A 20530-nucleotide genomic window follows, 5' to 3' on the forward strand; every position below is an offset into this window, starting at 1 on the left:
TAATGAAAACAGCTGGAATGTTTGGTGTATCAAGAAATACTGTCTTGAAAGTAATGACAGCCTTTGAGAAAGAGTGAAAAGCCTCGTCATCAAAACAAAACTCCAGAAGAAAACCAGAACTTTCAGATAGGGACTGTCAGACTCTTATGCAAATTGTTAGAAAGGATCACAAAAGTACAGCTCCCAAAATTACTGCAGAGCTTAATGACCACCTCAAGAACCCAGTTTCCACAAAAACTGTTTGCCAGGAGCTGCCCAAAGCCGGATTTCACAGGAGAGCTGCAATCAGAAAACCACTACTTTCAAAAACAAATGTTGCAAAGTGTTTAGAGTGGAGTAAAAACCTACAAAATTGGTCCCTAGAGTAGAGGAAGAATGTTATTTTCTCGGACAAGTCATCCTTTACCTTATTTCTGGCCATCAGCCGAATATACGCATGGAGACAGCCAAAAGAAGCATTTGACCCAGACTGCTTTCTTCCAACTGTTAAACATGGAGGAAGATCTGTGATGATCTGGCGGGGTGGGGGTGGAGGGTGGCTATATCGTGGAAATCTGCTGGCCCAATGGTTTCACTTCATAGCAGAATTAATAGTGAAGACTATTTAAGCATTTTATCTGATCATATTCATGCTATGGTTGTGGAACTGTTTCCGGAGGGAAATGCAATCTTTCAGGATGATAATGCACCAATTCACACAGCTAAAATTGTTACTGAATAGCATAAGGAACATTCTAGTGAAGTTGAACATTTTATCTGGCCACCACAGTCCCCAGATCTCAATATTATTGAACATTTATGGTGCATTTTTAGAAAAACAAATAAGGAGTCAATATCCTCCACTATCATCACTACAAGAACTGGAGACTATTTTAGCTGAAGAATGGAGAAAAATTCCTTTGGAAACAATTCAAACTTTGTATGAGTCCATACTTTATAGAAGTGAAGCTGTAATTACTGCCAAAGGCAGTCCTACTCCATATTAAAAGAAATTTGTTTGAAATTTTAAGGTGTTTCCATTATTTTGTCTAACCCCTGTACATGTGTTTAAATAAGGATTTTGTGTAATATTTTTATTTTACCTTCATGATTTAGTTAAGCTTGCTAAGAATTAAGCTTCCTGCTATAAACAGGTTTTCAGGTCTGTGCAGCATTCAAGTCAATCAGTACATCTTAAAATGCCAGCATCAATAAAAGAAGTGAACTATAATATTCAGCAACAGCAGTACTGGCAGGAAAGATGGTAAGCGATAGTGTGTAAGGAGTATGAAGCTACTTTGTAATGTGACATGTACATCAAATGAGGCCAGCTGGAGAGATTCATGAGCAGCTTGATATTTTGAATGTGTAACATTAACTTGCAAGATTAGTGGAGCATGAATGAGGAGAGAAAAAGAGAGAGAGAGAGAAAGAGAGAGAGAGAGAGAGAAGCTGAGCATCAAAGACACTTGTTTGTAGGAGGGATGGCTGTGCTGGTATAGATATGTGATGCCAAAGAGATGAGTGTTGGACAAAAGAGAAATGAATTATTGGCAGATGAAGATTAAAAAGAAAAAACACTGACAGAAAAAAGGCGATGTAAAATCTTAAGATAATGAACCTCAGTGACATAATTGCACAATAATGAGTGTTGAGATGTTATATTTCACACCTGTTCAACCCCCAAGTTAGCATGGAAAAATGGACATTAAAATATTGATGATCATGATAAGTCTTTTGCTGCTTTATTATTAAGTATTTCCCTGCTAAAACTGACTTGAATACTCTGGTTGGTAAAACATCCATCAAAATTCCTGTGCCTCATACATAGTCATGTCTTGTTTGATTTGTATGAAGTGTGCTGAGCCAAGCTAGACTATAATCACCACAGTCTATAATTATAGGTAAGAATACTTATCTCAGTCAGTTTAAAAGAAAATGCATAAACATTTATCACTTTACATCAAAGCTAATTCTTGGTTCTATTTACTGGCAGTGTTGTGCCTTTGAGACTGGTTCTTTGAATATTCTTTGTGTCATATTCCTACCAATAAAATCTGTTACTTTCCCTTCAGGTCTTTTCTGTTGAATAAAAACACACAAGGGGTTTTTTTTTTTTTTTTTTTTTTTGGCAGTAAGCTGGTAGAATCATAAAAGTTTCAGGAAAAAGATGCTTTGCATTATTTGTTCAAATCCTGCCAAGGCCAACTTTGCTTTTTATCTTTGGGGGAGTGGGAGATGATTAAATAAATTACCAATCAACCACTGGGGTCAATTAACTAACCTCCTTCCCCTAAAGATTTCTTACCAAGTGCCAAAATTTGAAAGAATTATTGTTATCACTACTATTATTACAAAGGTGGTAGAATTGTTAGAACATCAGTAAAAAATGCTGTGCAGTATTTCTTTTGACTCATGCATTCTGAGGTCGACTTTGCCTTTTAACCTTGGGTGGGCGTCAATAATGTGAGTACCAGTTAAGCACTGAAATTGCTGGCCTTGTGCTAAAATTTGAAACTATCTATATTATTATTCCACCAAAATATATTTGCAAAAACCCATTTTCGAGAATTTATAAACAGAAAACACTAGTGTAATAAGAGGATAAGTGAAGCAAAATATTTGGTTCAAATGTTTTTAATATGGCATGTTTGGATTCATTCACTTTTGTAGAGGAGAAAACGAGTAAATTTTATTTTATAAATTGTTTTATTCTGTATGCTGCAAAATAACAAGATTAATCTAGTTTGTATGCATGTTGCACATATTCAGATCAGGTCTCTAGATTAAGCATAATTTTCTCTCTTCCTCCAACTTATCATGAAGACCTTGAAAAGGGCAGTAGGTACTCCCCTTCAGCCCTAACTAAACCATTTACTTAAGTGTGTGTTTCTTGATTTTTTTCTATCTATATAACAAATTGTGGATGTTGATTTCCTCTTAATTTCTTTTGCTTTTGGTAACAGGAAACTCAACCACTGAAAAGTAGCTAAGTTGTAAAGAAGTTTTATTTATGTACTAAAGAGAACTGCCAAAATTTGTTTTATAATATCTATTAGGTTGATCAAAACAATTGAATTCAGACAAGAATAGTTTGTCTTTCTTGACCTCACATTAAAAAAACAAAAAAAACCCATCTAGTCATATTTAGTTATGGCACACTATGTACTGAGTTAAAATCCTATGAAGGTCAGCTACACCTTTCCTCTTTCCAGCATTGACAAATTATCAACCAAGTAGTTGGGGGGGGGGGGGTGTATGCTCCCATAATACACTAGATATGTGAATGAAGACAAGATGAACTTGAGTCATGTTTACTGTATTTAGTCTTACTGTATAAAGTTAGGCTCTATGAGAACCTTGTCATCTTATGATGAGGATTAAACCAACCAGTTTTGTTAGTTCCTCAACAACTAATCAGGAATGAGTTGCTAATCAATTCTCATTCCAAGCTTTGACATGACCCACTTTCACAGCATGACAAAATACTTGTACTAAACATGGAGCCTAATTCGTATGTAGCTTTATTTATTCATAACCTACTCAGTATCAACACACAAGTAATTATTGTCTTGTCCTTGTCCATGTACCATTACGGAAATGAGTTTGTACTTAGGTAGATACTTGCTTACATTTTAATAAGTGGTCTTCTGCTTCTACCATTTTGCAGTTTGGGAGAGAGAGGTATGTGGACTATAATGAGTTAAGTGGCAAAGGAACACATTGGTTCAATCCAGACCCCAATCTGCCAAGTTACACTTGTAGGGGTCTAATTTCAGAAAGAGACTAAATACATAAAGTTATCATTTCATATATTTATTTTTTCATTCATAGCCCATACAGCATTGGTTCTCTAGTAATTACTATTATACAGTCAACATATATAAGGCTTTAAAGCTAAAATATTTAATGGCATTATAAACCTAACAACAAATAATTGAAAAAAAAAATCAGAAAAAAGAAAAACATTAGTCATTGTTTTATATTATTTCAACAAAAACAGAAGACATGTTTCAATCATATTATAAGCTCATCAGTAAGCCATGAAATTCATTGTACTTAATGAAGTGGTGATAAGGGAATTAGTAATTAAATGATGTACACTCTTTGGCATATGGAGGTCTAATTGTTGAGAAAATAACTTAGACACCCATTCATTATATGTATTCCTATCTCATATTCAACATCCATCAGAAGATATTTTTTTTTTAAAAATCAACAAAATCTACTCTACATCTTATTTTTGCTTTAGTTAAGAATTGTTCCTTAAATAAACTGTTGTTACAATTCTTATTTAACACCTGGTCGATTCTGATGAAGAAAAGTTATGATCTAAAGCCTTCCATCCACAAACATCTCGTGTTTCACACCTATTAAATATCTAGAATTAAGGCAAAGTACTGGCAGAATCATTAGAATGCTAGACAAAATGCTTAATGAGATTTTTCTGGCTTTATATTCTGAGATCAAATTCTGATAAGATTGACTTTGCCTTTCATCCATTTGGAACTTGATAAAATAAGTACCAGTCATGTACTGAGGTTGATATAAATAATCAAGTAACCTCCTTTCCCCAAAATTTCTATCATTATATATCTAGGCTTTATATTATCCAATGTGTCTCTTGCATTTTTAAGATGGTTGAGTGTTATATGAGAGAAATGGAATAGCAATTTCAATCAGGTCAAGTGACCATGTATATGCTTCCTAACTGCCTTGAACTGCTACTATTTAGATATGTTCATAATTGAACAAAAAAATTTTTGTATCAAGCATTTTTGAACAATAGCACCATTGGTTATAAGTTTCTAGAAATGACAATCATTGTTCCACTGCATTTCTGACAAGGCACAACATGTGAGAGAGAGAGAGAGATAGAGAGAGAGAGAGAAAGAAAGAGAGAGAGAGTGGGGGGGGGGTAAAGAAATAAAATACTCATAGGCAATTTTTTAATTGAAGCAATAATTTTTGGTCATTTTTCACACACACACATTGCATTTACAGAATATATATATATCTATTCACACACAAACACATATGTGTGTGTTTGTGTGTGTGTGTGTGAGAGAGAGAGAGAGAGAGAGAGAGAGAGAGACAGAGAGAGAGAGAGAGAGAGAGAGAGAGAGAGAGAGAGAGAGAGAGAGTATGAAGAGGTTTCACACAATTTCTATCAACCAAATTTCACAAGACATTGGTCATTTGCCCATTGTGCCACACAAACAAATGAAATTCAACTCAGAACTGTGAGGTCGTAAAGCATGAACTTAATCACACAGCTGTTAAGAGCTGCTAGAATTACTATTATTTGTCAAACTAAATGAGAGTGTGTGAAATGTAAAATACAAACAACTAATTACTTACAATAATTAGTTTAATTATTGGAAATAACAAAGAGAAAATTGCTTCCTCTCCTCCAAATAAATTTAAAAAAAAACAAAACAAAAAACAAAATCAGAAATGAAACGAACTGATAGTAAAGGAACTAAACAAAGAACATGCCCAACCAATAAATCAAGCCTACAACTATTTGTACTACAAACTAAAACAAACCAATCTACAATTGTATCATAGGAAAATGGATTTATAGCTGGTGAAACAGAATAGTGAAAATTTTAAAATAGATTTCAATGTTTCAGCAAGCTATAATGACTACAACTGTTATTAGCAGAAGTATTACTATTGTCATTGTTTTTATTATTTTACAGTAGTAGGCATGTAGTTGTAAGATGCTAGCATGCCTTTGTGGCTCCTGGGCATCTTCTGCTATTGCCCTGGGTTAGCAAAAGATTTGTGAGTAGATTTGACAGACTTAAACTGAAAGAAACTGATTTTGTTCCTCTGTGTGTGTGTACATACATACATACATATATATACATACATATATACATATATATACATACATATATATATATATATATATATATATATATATATATATATATATATACACACACACACAAACACACCATGCACACACATGTATGGATGTATTTGTTTCTCCTTCTCTTGTTATAGCATGGTACGTGTAAATATAACACAAGTAGTGTCTTTCATTACTTATCTTCTACGAAAACATGTTTGGTTATGGAGAAGTAGAATCTTCTTTGAGGTTGATGACAGGAATGGCATCCAACTAAAAGAAATTTGTCTGAATTACATGTCTGACTGAAGCAAGTGTGGAAAAGTGGACATTAAAATGATGAGAATAGTTGTGTTTACGTTGTAGTTGCTGTTATAACTTCAAACACAATGTTTTGTTTCTTCTGTTACAATAGAAGTACTCTGTATTATATATGCAGTGCTTAGTATTGCTATTTTCTGCATATTGCTCTTTTATTCTTTAATACACATCATCCAACAGGTTTCAACCATTCTGGGGCACCATCAGTGTGATCACTTTTTCAATAACTGTTCTTATGTGATTGGCTTTTGGTCAAGAAAGGAGTTTGATACTGCTGTTCTCTTTTGAGTTTCTATCTATGACATAGGTTCATCTGGAATGCTGGACAGCAGGAAATCAAGTTGTTTCTTGAAAACATCTATTTCTACTTCATGAAGATCCCTCAGATGGTTTGTGCACCTTTTATTATAGAGATTGTTTCTGATTTCAGCTCCACATTTGGGTAATGTCTGTTTCCTGATCTTTATATTTGGATAATTTTATCTTTTCTATGTGAGATTCATTATCATCTGTTGAGTTAGGGTTACATATTTCAAATAGGAGACATTTCATATCCTGGAAGTTCTTAACATTATCTAGCCAATTAAACTTGATATTCCTGTCTGTGGATTAGCCTATCCCAGAGTGTGATGATTTGGTCACTCTGATACCTTTTCTAGTATATCTTTATATTATTTATTTTCTGTTGGTATTTCATAATGCTGGTACAATGTCCCAGTGTATGATAGCTCCAGCTTGTATCATACTTGTAAACATATTCTCTCATGGTTAAAACTGGGCAGCCAGAGATAACATAGTTGTTTCTTTCAAAACTCATCATATTCTGCAATGTCTTAAATGTATTCTACATTATTACATGCTTTTGATAGTTTCTAGCAGGAAGGCTTTGATCCTGTACAACAAACACAAATCCTCCAGTCTCAACTTTGAGTCCTGATTTTCTGTTTTGTTTGTCTATCATTATTATCATGCTTGAGATAAAAACAAGATGAGATACAAAATAGCTATTTTCCCCTCAGGTTTAATAATACCTTTGGGAATTTGTTAGATTAGGCATAATAATAATAATAATAATAATAATAATAATAATAATAATAATAATGATGATGATGATGATGATTGTTATTTCTTCAGTGTTCAAACTGAGAATATTATAAATATAACTTAGTGCTGGGACAGCTACAGTATTAATGTCTTTTTTCTTTGTATTTTTTGTATTTAGCACAGTTTAAGTGTTAATTTAACACATTTATGATATTCTTTTCCAAACCTTTCTTTCAGTCATGTATACTATCCTTCATCAAGTTCATTGATTCCAAAGTATTTGTTTCTTTACCCAGCATAATATTTCTGGTTTAATTTATTTCTCTTTAAGGTTGCCTCAATGAATTTTTCTAATATGAATCCTTGTAGTAATTCTTGTAATAAATAAATCTCTATACTTTTTGTATTTCGAAGTATTTCTCATCTGTAGCATGCAACATGGTCATCTACATACAAAGTGTAGTTGATTATCATCTTATAGCATTTGTATCCAAGTCTCATGTGGTTCAATATATCACTTAAATGTGTTCAGTATGTGTTATTTACAGATGGTAATAATATATTATTATTATTATTATTATTATTATTATTATTATTATTATTATTATTATTATTATTATTATTATTATTATAATAATAATAATAATAATAATAATAATAATAAGGCAGTGAGCTGGCAGAACCATTAACATGTTGGGCAAAATGTCAGTGGAATTTCATTTATCTTTATGTTCTGAGTTCAAATTCCATTGAGGTCCACTTTGCTTTTCATCTTATGGGGGACAATAAAATAAGTACCATTTAAGCACTGGAGTCAATGTTAGTCAACTTCCCCTTTCCTTCAGAATTGCCAAAATTTAAAATCATTTGCTGGCTTTGTGCCAAAATTTGAAACCATTATTATTTAACTGGCAGAATCATTTGAATGATGGGTGAAATGCTTAGCAGCATTTCATACATCTTAATTTTCTGAGTTAAAATTCTGCTGAGGTTCACTTTGCCTTTCATCCTTTTGTGGTCTATAAAATAATACCAGTTGAGTACTGAGGTCGATGTAATTGACTGTTGCCTCCCCCAAATTTCAAACTTTGTGCCTATAGTAGAAAGGATTATTATTATTACTATTATTATTATTATTATCATTATTACCATCATCATCATCATCTAAATAAATTTAACAAAATAAATAAATGCAACAAAAATGAGAAAAAGGTAATACTACTACCAAAGCCGCCACCATTACAACTACTACTACTACTACTACTACTACTACTACTACTATAACTACTGATATCAATATTAATATTCTTATAATTACTACTGTTATTTTTGTCAATATTCTTGCTTTTGTCGTTGATTACTTTTATAAAGAAATCATTATTAATAATTACAATTTCTCCTATTATTATAATTATTGTTTTAAGCAACTATTTCTGTATAGAATGCATTCTTTCATGTGATCATCATCAGCATCATAATGCTTGAAATAAAACAAGCTGAGACATAAAATAGTTACCTTCCTCTCAGGTTTAACAATAGCTTTATAGGTTACTTCTGTGGAAGATATCTGTGTTATATTTCAAAAGAAATTTTAAAAACAAAAAATTGGCCACAGTGTTTAAAGATATCGCATAGAAACAAAGAAAGATAACTTTCTTTCAAATCTGTTAGTAATCTTGTTAAAGTATTGCACCAGTTATTGGAGTATCTGAGTTGATATATATATATATATATGCATAAAGACACTCTCTCCCTCACATGGGCATACATGCATAAATAATAGCTTCATCCTACTGTACATTTGTAATCAAAACTGAGAGTTTGATATTAGATAAAAAGCTATCAGTATGTTATCCTGAGAACTATAGATCAGAAATATTACATTTAGTCAATCTTATGTTCTCTACAAAGTTATTACAAGACATAAATACAATGCTACTTAAAAGTAATGGTAAAGTAAAATTTGTTTGAATTTCTGGGATGAATAATTACCATCTAAGATAAAGAAATATTATACACTAACATATAAGGACTAGAATTCTCAAACCAGTTGTTGTTACATAGATAATGTTTTGGTTTTTGTACTCAGCAGCCTTCATCAGCTACCTGCTACATTTGGTAATGTTCTCAGAATTTCAAACCCTTTATTCAATTCACTAGAGTAGGTTGCCAGAGATATTTCTGAGTCAGTGAAATGATATACATACATATATATATATATATATATATATATATATATATATATATATATATATATATATATATATACATATATATATATATATATACATATATATATATATATATACACACACTAGGTTTATGCAAGTAACATCACAAACATGAGAATAGCCAATATCTGGCATAGACAGTCGAAGGAGAAGAATCTACCTCCATAGACTGAATAAAGTGTTTAGTTTGAAATATATTTTTTAAAAAAAATTATTGAATATGACAGACATCTAACATTTCAACTGTTCTATTCTCTGGTGTTATTCAGGTGATCCTGTGGTAATAGGTGATATTCTTAAAATTTTGGAGCTAACAATTTTTGTAGTTATACAATATATGTTATTATATGTGTGTGTGTGTATATATATATATATATATATATATATATATATACATGTACACACTCATACACACATGCTATTATCGAACACTGAGAATGAGTGCTCAAACTGCATTGGTGGATAAATATTCTTTATTTGTAGGTTAACATGCTGAGAGAAATCTCAGCAATTATCATGCTTGCCTCATGGGACACAGGTGTTCATCCCTATCTTGGAAAATAAAAAATATGTGTGTATGTATATATAAGACACATATACATGCATATATGTATACATACACATACATATATCATTATACATATATCATAATATATATATATATATATATATATATATATATATATATATGTCATAATGTGTATGCATGTGATAATATGTTATTATACATTCATGTAGACACTTAGATGTATGTCCATGCAAACATGCCACCTCACCCACCCACTTATATTCACAAAAGCTAAACTATGTTTACCTGAGGTTCCATGTGGCAATAATGTATACACTGACTGCAGTCTGAAGGTACCTGTATCAGAGTTGTCAAAGGTGCAAAATGATAAATAAAAGAAATAAATAAAAAAAAAGAACAAAACAAAACAAAAAGAACACTAAACAAAATGATGATCAGCTCCCCTCCCTTTTTTGTTTGTTATTTTTTTTTGCCTTGAAAATGGATATGACATTGTTTTTTTTTACGTTTTTGCTTCATTCTGTTTGTAGTGTAAATACTAATGTGGCTGTACAGCAAATAATCAAGTTAGAAGTTCAAGTTCAAACAATGGACCTGTTGATCTAATGAATGAGTAATGTTATAGTGAATTGGGTGAGTATTGTGCTAAACACCACATGGTATTTAGTCATTCCCTTTGCATATGAGTTTGGATTCCCACCCTGGTCCACATTGCATTTCATCCTTCTCAAGTTGATAAATGATGTAACAAACTACAATTATAAGGGTAACTATAATCAACTAAATGATGGTGATCATTGTTATTATTGCCATTTCTATTGTTTTAGACCCAGGCAAACCCTTTAAAACCTGTAATTGAAAGCATTCTGTCTGTGACCTGATTATTTTAAACCAAAGTCTACAATGCTCATTATATCTTTGATTAAGACAACAGGATAGGATCTGAAGATGATTTAGAAAGTTTGGCTTCTATTTCTGGCAGGTCAAATGACAAAAAGCAACTCTAACATTCACTCCTTGAAGCTGGTGCCACAGCATGGCTGCAATCCAATGATTGAAATCAGCAAAATAGTAAAAGAAAGATTGGTTGGCAACATAATAAAAGAAGCTGTTATTGATTAAGACTTTTTCTTTCACTAGAGTTAACATACCAGATTGATATATTATTAATATATTAAGTTCTATTCTAATTAATTTTATTTTCAGTTTATACAAAATTTTGCAGCGGATATATTGAAAAATGCCACCTTGTAATGTATGGAAATGATTTCAACAGTATAAATAAAATATGAAGGCATTTGCAAGACATGGCTGTTCAAAATGTGTGTTTCTGTGTGGTTTATACAACTGTGTATATGTAAATAAATATGTGCATATCTGTATCAGATTGCAAGCTTCCCTTGGAGTTTTTCAACTGATTCAACTAGGAGAACCAGCCTCAGATAAGAGTCAAAATGTCTGTCTTGAAACATGCTTTTAATAGCAAAACAACAAGTGGGGTATGTATGTATGTATGTATGTATGTATGGAAACAAGCATGTATACGGAGAGCAATGGGGAGAGACTGAAGTATGCAAAGTAGTCTGACTATAAAAAGAATCATACAAATATAAATATTCCTTTCCCTTTTTTTTTAAATGGCTGAAGCTGATTATATTATTATTACTATTATTATTATTAATAATAATAATAATAATAATAATAATAATAATAATAATAAGTATGGTTAAGAAGATCACTTTTCAACCAAATGGTTTTAGGTTCAGTCCTACTGCATAGCATCTTCTAGTACAGCCCTGGGCCAACCAATATCCCTTGAGTGAATTTTGGTTGACGGAAACTGTATGGAAGATCACCATGCATGTATATGTATGTGCGTGTTTCCCTGTTTGACAACCATAAGTTAGCAGTTTGGGGAAAGATAGAATAAGTACTAGACTTTGATAAAAATAAGCTCTAGGATTGATTTGTTCAACTAAATCCTTCAACATAGTGCCTCAGCATGACAACATTCTAATGTCTGAAACAAAAAGGACATAATGAAAAAAAAACAAAAAAGCAGTAGATAGTTATGGCAGGGATGCCATTTGCTTTGGCCTGAAGGTGGTAATAACAGCGGTAATAACAACAACAAGTGAAAGTTGTTGAAAATTTCAGTTGTGATCAAAATTTAATGGTAATGGTTGGAATGAGGGTGGAGGTAGGGAAAATAGACAGGGACTCAGGGGGAATTTGACATTTAAATTTAGAAGGGAACGAACTGGAATCATGGAAATATATTAGGATGGAGAGTAAATGTAAATAAAACAATAATGTAAAAAAAAACAAAACAGTAGGTTAAAATTTACATTGCCTAGCCTTGAGTTACAACTGAAGAAGCTATTACTGCTTTTCACACACACACACACACAATCATGCATGCAAAAAACATATACAGACATGTGCATAGCTTCTATTTGAGACATGAGCCAGAAAGGGAGATTCTATGTGGTTGCTCAACCTGCTAGAAACAACGACTAAATCTTCCTTAAATCTTTAATGCTCCAATGTTTCAGGAAAGGACACATTAAATATTGTAGTCTTTGACTGCCTACAAATATGGAAAAGATGAGTAGGTCATGGCTGAAATGCCTTTGTTCATATATTAGCTCAAGCAGGGGTGGTCTTCAACATCAGTGAATGTTTGAAGGAAACCTCAAAGTGGTTGCCTGATCAGCGAGAAATAGCAATGAAATCTCCCTCAGGTCACAACCTAACATCATGAAAAAGGAATTACAGTTAGGATAAGTCCTAGATATACTGTGTCAAAAAAAAAAAAGACAGGGTGGTCACAGTGAGAATGCCTTTTGATCATAGGTAAGCTCAACTAGGGCAGTCATGAGATAAATAACAAATATAACAACCATTACTGCTGCTGCTGCCACAACCACCACCACTACAACCACCATTTGGTTGATGGAATATGTACCACCACCACCACCACCATTTGGTTGATGGAATATTTACCATCACCACCACCACCATTTGGTTGATGGAATATGTACCATCACCACCACCATATGTGTGGAATAGGTACTATTTGGTTGATGGAATAGGTACTATTCTAATTACATTTGACAAAATATAAAGATCCTTTTTTCATTCAATTAGTAACAATTATAATTTACTGGATTTTATATGATCAAACCTGGAGGAATAAAAGACAAAGCTGACTCTGGTAGATTTTGAATTTGAAACCAAGAAAGGGAGAAATCAATGCTTAAATTCACAGTTATTTTTAATAGAGAAATGGGTGAGCTCATGACCTTTGTTGGCCAGGTGAGGTTGATGTAACTGCTATTCTTTTTGAATAATTGAAAGTCAAAATTTGAAGATATGGAAAAAAGAAACCTGAGGACAAAGGGGGATACTGGAGGGATGATGTTCTGAGAGATTGGGTGAAGTCGTAAGTACAGATTCTGGTGGGCAGATACAATATAAACGATGAGAGGAGGAGAGATGAGTGAAGAGGAGGGCCTAAGTGTATATTCATGTATGAAGGTAGTTTGGAACCAGCTAGCTCTGAGGATTAGAAAGTCACTGAAATTGAGTTAGAAAAGACAGAGCAAATAAACAATGCATGTATGAAGCAGAAGTTGGAGTGAAATGGTGAGTGATCAGAGGTAGGAGTGTAATATGATACTAAACCTATGTAGCCTTCATTTACCTATATGCTATGACCATGAACCTAACACAGCACTGTATTCTCCTTTTGTCTCTTCATTTGACATATCACCCAAACCTTCCTCCTCAGTACTGAGCTCTGCTCCCTCCATCTTTCTCTCCATATTCTCTTAAGTGACATCCATCTGTAGAGGTTCAAACTATCAGCATCAAGCACACCAAGACTCTATAATGGTCACTTGACCTGTAAGAAATAGCAGCACTATCTTCCTCAAATTATACACTACTGTCTTAAATAAAGGACAAATTGACAACTATACTCACTAATATACAGAAAAAAGAGAGAATGGTCACGGATAGGATGCCTTTGATTGTATGTCTGCTTGATTAGCACTGACTTGTGACTAAAAGACAAAACAACTATATCAGTCTGTGAAGGCTTGCAAAGGCCAAAGGTATTGTTCCTTGTCTTCAGATTAAATAATGAAATAAATACTGTATTTATATACTACTTTTGTTACAAATATCACTTATTGTATGAGCAGAATACACACACACACACAAATTCTCAGGAGAGCATACTTAGACAAATAACTGTCATAGCCAGCTTCAGCTATCCTTGAAGCTCCAAATATCAGTTTTCTTGTATGAGAACAACAACAACAACAACAAACAAACAAACGCACACACACACACATAGTGAAGTTCACATACAAGTGCAAGATGAACAGAGAAACAATGAACATGTGACATTCAGATCCTGAAAAGAATGAATAGCAGCAGCAGTTGCAATAGTAGTAGGCTTGTTGGATGGTTGACACAGTATGAGGACAAAAGTTGGTGGTGTATTATCCCAGAGTGGTTGAAACATTCAACAACAGCTGGAGAAACCAAACAAAAGGCATGGATGGCACTGGTAATAACGATGATGGCATGGTCAGAATATTTTAAAATAATTTTACAATATATCTAATTGATTAGTTTCAAGAATTAGCTGAGAGGCATTCATTTGAGATGTTTCTGTGAGAAGGAAAGAAGGGCAAAATAGACTAAACAGCAAACAAAATAATAATAATAATAATAATAATAATAATAATAATAATAATAATAATAATAAAAGTAAGATTGATGATAAGAAAGACATAAAAAAAGAATTAGATGAATATGATGAAAAATAGAAATGGAAAAGGAAAAAAGGGGAAGGGGTAAAAGGGGCAGAGTAGGTAAAATAAGGGGAATGGAAGAGGAGGTAAAGAAAAAGAAAATAAGCAAGTAAAAGATACAAAAATAAAGATAACATAATTTTTTAAAAATAGCAAAGAATAAAATGAAAAAGGAAGGAGCATGAATGAGAAGGAAAAATTAGGAAATGAGAATGGAAGTGGATTAATAATAATGACAATAGTAACAACAACAACAATAATAATAATAGTAATAATAATAATAATAATAATAATAATAATGATAATAATAATGCATTTTGTTTTTCTATTGAATAGTGTCTGTGTTACTATTGTTATTTGAAAATAGATATGGAAAAAATAAATAAAAAATAAAAATATTAGTAGTTGTAGTGGCAATAATAGTAGTAGTAGCAGTAGTAGTAAGAAGAAGAAGGAAAATGAAGGTAAAAGATTGAATAAGAAAGGGAAAGACAGAATAAGAAAAGAGAAGAAAAAGAATGAAAGTGAAAAGAAAAAGATAAAGCAAAAAAGAGAGAAAATAACTATAAGAAAAGAAAAGGAAGAAACAATGAGAAAGAAAGTGGAAGAAGTAGACACAATAAGAATGAAAAAGAATTAGAAGGAAAAAGAGAGAGAAAAGAAATGAAAGTAGGAGCAGGAGGCATAAAAGAAGCTGCAGGGGTTACTCACAAAGAAAAAAAAAGAAGGAATTAAATAGAATAAAACAGCAAAAAACCCCCAAACTCATCAAATGGTGCATGGTTAATTAATGCAAACAGACAATTAGTTTTTGATATCTTTCATCTCATGTTAAATAGAGAATAGAAATAAATTTTGGTAAATATAGGAATATTTAATTCTATTATAGTATATCGTTAAAGCATTTATTGTTACGGATTTGGTCATATCAAATCAAATGTTTGTGTGTGTGTGTGTGTGTGTATAAAAACACACAGAGTATATATATATATATATATATATATATATATATATATATATATTTACATACATTTACATGTGTGTGAGTGTCTGTTTCAGCATGTGTGCACACACACCCACACACTCACATATACAGATATATGTACATGCACAAAGGTGCACATATATACATATACACACACATGCATATATGCATGTGCAAGCACATGTGGATTTCTTCTGAATTTACTGCTGTCAGAATTGATAACCTGGCAGGAAATTAGCTGAAGGATTGAAGGTTGATATTAATTTTACAGGTTATATACAAAGTATGTGGACAAGACTGTTAGCTCTCACTGGCTCAGTTCACTAGATGTAAATAAGTTTCATGAGAAGGTTTGGTTCATTGCTGTATGCAGCACTGACACTGTATGTATCATTAAACAGTTGTTAATTATTTTCCTTTTTGCCTTAGCTAATCGCAAAAGTATAAAGACGCTTGAACAAGGTAATTGAAAATACATAAAATCTGCATTCTGTTTTATCATTCTATAGCAAATACTACACCTATTTAAGAACAAATTAAAATAATCTCAAACCAAATCAATATATATTTGAAGTAAATTAAAATGACCTCAAAACAAATTAAAATAATCCCAGGGCAAATTAAAATAATCTCAGAGCAAATTAAAATAATCTAGTAGCAAATTGAATAGTAGATATTTAGATAAAACGTAGTAGACATTTATTTGAATTGTTTGCACTTATGCTGATTCCTTTTAAACTTCAATCCATATCATCATCAGACTTAAGGTCACATTTACTTATGAATAACAAATGTCAATCTCAAAGTAATGATGACTTATTTTAAGTTATGAGAACTGATATTTCATGGGGTGTCAAAAAGAGAAGCAAGAGGGTTGTGGGAGTACACAAGAAATACGCTCTTGAGACTCGAATATATTGTACCACCTACTGCTGAATGAGAAGATTGGGGAGCCATTACTGCGGCACACACTATTAAGAAAATAACAGCATGCAATTGAATGTACATACTGGAACTCTGGAAATGGCCAAGGCATGGTTAAATAAATACTCAGAGTATCAGAGAGAAATTTGATAATATGGAACAAGATTGCTTTGTGAGCATAGGAAAGTGGGAGGTCTACTCAAATAAAATTCAAGTAGGCTGTGAAGATTTTGACTTTAGAGAGTGACATAGCAAATAATCATGGGCCCAGGACTGACGTATGGCTAAATCCTCATCTTATAGTCCCTGCGAATACTCACAATTAATATTGGTTTCAAATTTTGGCACAAGCCCAGCAATTTTGGTGGAGGGGCTAAGTCGATTACAATAACCCTAGTGATTAACTGGTACTTACTTTACCAATCCCAAAAGGATGAAAGGCAAAGTTGGAATTTGAACTCAGAACATAAGGACAGACAAAATGTCACCAAGCATCATCCCCAGCATGCTAATGATCCGGGCAGTTTGTCACCTTACTCACAATTAATATCGAAGTATAAGAACATTTACTCTTGATATATGGATTCTGTCCCACTGAAGCAAATTGCTTTCAGAGTTAGACTAACAATTCTTAAACAGATGATTCCAGTGAAATCAAGAAAGGTTTTCTGATACATGTTTAAGACGTTTTGCAAGACAAATTTAAACTTTAATTTATTACTCATTAGATAAAGGCATCAGAAATGTGTTTTGATGGAACTATTTAATTAGAGAACAGATTTAAAATATTTTGAGTTTATTTTAATTTGCTTCATAACAATTTTAATTTACTTCAGGTTTATTTTAATTTGATTTGAGATTAATTTGTACTTGAAAAAGTATAGTTTGTTCATGACCCAATAAGAGTTGCTTGATCAGCTAAAGAGAGTAAATAAATTTCTTTGAAATTACACCCTGCCATCTTGAAAAATAAATGAAACATTGGGAAAACAAGTAGCAAATACAACATGTGGACCAAAAAAAAAAAAAAAAAAAAAAAGAGGGGAAAACAAAATATGGAGTAGGATGACCATAGCAAAAATGCATTTGATCATAGCTTTGTTAGATCAGGTATGAGCCAGAATTCAATGACAACTAGATATTTACCTTTTTCATGATCATCATCATGATCATGACCATTGTCAAGACCATCATCATCCCGACCAGCACTGCCACTAAGTTTCATGCTTACATGATTTTTATCATACACATATAGACACATCCAACACAATGTACTATGTATGTGTATATGTGTGTGTGTATATAGACACACACAATGTATAGATATTTATTCATGCCATGCCATGCTGCAGTAATCTATAGGGGTATTCCTTTTACAGGATGGATGATGAAAGGGGTTTTTTCTTTTTTAAAAGAAAACACTTCTCTGTTATTTTGAGGGCAGCAATGGTAAAGAGCAAGCACCTGACCGTCTTAATATTTTATGCTCCTCTATTTCCTCTTTTTTGCTTCTGTTCCTCCGCTGTTCCACTTCGTCTTTAACTGACTTATCTGTACACCCATTCATACACCTATTCAGAGACGGAATTACACATACATGAAGTTTCTGAATAGTTGCTTGACTTGCTACAGATATAATTCAAAGAGCCTCCTTCAAATCACAGGTGCATTAGATATTGTACTCCTAGATACTCTTAAAATAACAAAATGGTCACAGCTGTGTTGCCTTTACAACAGGTCTACTATATGAGAGTTAACCTGGGGAATAAACAACAGCAACAATAATATTTTAGCCAGAAAGAGAGGTTTTGTGTTCTGACATGACCTGCTAAAAATATCAAATAAATATATCCCAAACATATAATTATATCCCAGAGCAAACAAAAGCAACAAATGTTTAAGACCATTTTTCTAGCCAAAACAAATGCTAGCTTTCAAAGGAGAGGAACCTTGGACATCTTCTCCATTTTGTCCTATCCCTTACATCTCTCATCATTAAATCCCTTTCCCTCATTTTCTCTTCCATTACCTTTAGCCATGTCTTTCTCTGTGTTACACTTCTCCTACATTCTTCCACATTCATTTCTATTACTCTTCTCACCCAGTGATTATTTTATTCTTCAGCCCATGACATAACCATTTCATCCCGTTTCCCTTCCCAGCATTATCTTCAACTTCTAAAACATTGAATAACTCCTGGTGAAGTCAATGAAGGAAAAGTAGCTTTATTTCAATATTTTTGTGGAACATTTCCACAAAATTTAACTAGAACTAATTAATTGATAAACAAATAATAAAAGCTGTAATAAAAAAGAAAGAGGACTAGAATTTTGCCAGCTTAAATATTGTATTCATAATTTCTCATTAATCATTAATTAAAAATCAGCTATTTCTTTTTTTTTTTTTATCTAAGAATAAATTGCTGTATTGGCATTCAATTGGAGACTTACTCTCATATAAATACATGTCAAAACACTTGGAACAGCAGATTTCTAGGCAGCTGATCAATTTGTTTTTGGTGGTGGGAAACCTAATTTTCCAAATCTCATCCTATCATCTTAGCAAAGGAAGGACACAATGATTCGTACAATTCCTATGTTGATCAAATCATTTGTGAGCAAGTATTAAACTTACTCTTGTCACATAATTTAAAGACCCATCCTCCACAGCAGAAGTGTTAAGACGACATCCCCTGGTGAAGATGATTGACCAGCAAGATTCCTGTGCCTGGTACCATGTAAAAGGAACCCATGCTGGTGCCATGTGAAAGCACCCAGCACACACTGTAAAGTGGTTGACATTAGGAAGAGCACCCAACTGTCGAAACCAAGCCAAATCAGACTGGAACCTGATGCAGCTGTCCAGCTTTGGTCAAACTGTCCAACCCATGCTAGCATGGAAATCAGACGTTAAAGGGTGATGGTGATGATGGTATTTATTTGATCAAAAGGTGTTTTGTTGGAGAACATATCAGAGTTACATCACCCCACCCTCTCCACACACAACTGGAGGGTGAGAAAAAGACAGTGGTTTAGTGATTATTACATATGTGTAAATGTATACTTTAATCCTGATGTAGTATTTGATATAAGATTACAAATTTTGCATGCAAACACTCAGAGTAATGACAACTAAACATGAACTTTTGCAAATAAAGTTATAGATGTTCAAACTAGTAATCCCATCTTTAGCGACGAAAAATGTTTTAACATTTATATCTATACTATGTTTCAATTGTTGTGATCTCATTCTGCATCAGATGTCTTGTTTCTAGATGTATAAACATAATATCAGATTGGATTTGAACTCAGACCCTATATTAGTTGAGACTAATAATACCTTCATCTAATAGTCCACTGATATGTGTAAAATACAGCTACACATTTAGGTAGTTAAAATTTAATATTTTTAGTTTAGACAAAAAATTACTAATTCGAATCTAGTCTGGTATTTTGAACACATCAAAAAACAAGACACCTAATAATGATTGAAGATCAAAATGATTGAAATGTTATGCAGATGTAAGTATTATAACTTTCTTCTCTAATGATTGAAATTCATAAATTATAAAATTATAATTTTGTTAAAAGTAGCTCATCTCATACATTTAGACAATTTACAATTTATATTGCTCAAGATACAATGTGAGTAACTATCACGACTGAGAACATGCTTTTACTTATACAAGGATTATATCAGTGTCTATATATATAGTTGCTAGAATAAGAAAAAGATAGAAAAGACCAGGGAGTTATTACCTTAATTGGTAACAAAAAGTCTCTCCCTCAGAGTGAAATGTAGATTGCATGCTTGTGTACAAACAACAATGCT

The 20530-nt window shown here is 32.5% G+C and overlaps 1 protein-coding gene across 36 annotated transcripts in view; it reads right to left on the reverse strand.

Annotated features, from left to right (window-relative positions):
• Window positions 1-20530, reverse strand: part of LOC106876215 (roundabout homolog 2) — a 1018579-nt gene that overhangs the window by 104462 nt on the left and 893587 nt on the right. For 15 of the 36 annotated variants that reach the window (XM_089352294.1, XM_089352307.1, XM_089352299.1 and 12 more), the window contains one exon: window positions 10250-10300. The exons of 19 other annotated variants lie outside the window; for them this stretch is intronic. In XM_089352294.1, coding sequence (XP_089208420.1) covers window positions 10250-10300 — 51 coding nt within the window. Of the gene's footprint in view, window positions 1-8720; window positions 8772-10249; window positions 10301-20530 lie in introns of all 36 variants that reach the window. 2 more of the 36 variants (XM_089352292.1, XM_089352314.1) reach the window with 1 other exon arrangement.

The sequence above is a fragment of the Octopus bimaculoides genome, chromosome 5 (genome assembly GCF_046866305.1).
Source record: "Octopus bimaculoides isolate indiv1 chromosome 5, ASM4686630v1, whole genome shotgun sequence".
NCBI classification, from domain to species: domain Eukaryota; kingdom Metazoa; phylum Mollusca; class Cephalopoda; order Octopoda; family Octopodidae; genus Octopus; species Octopus bimaculoides.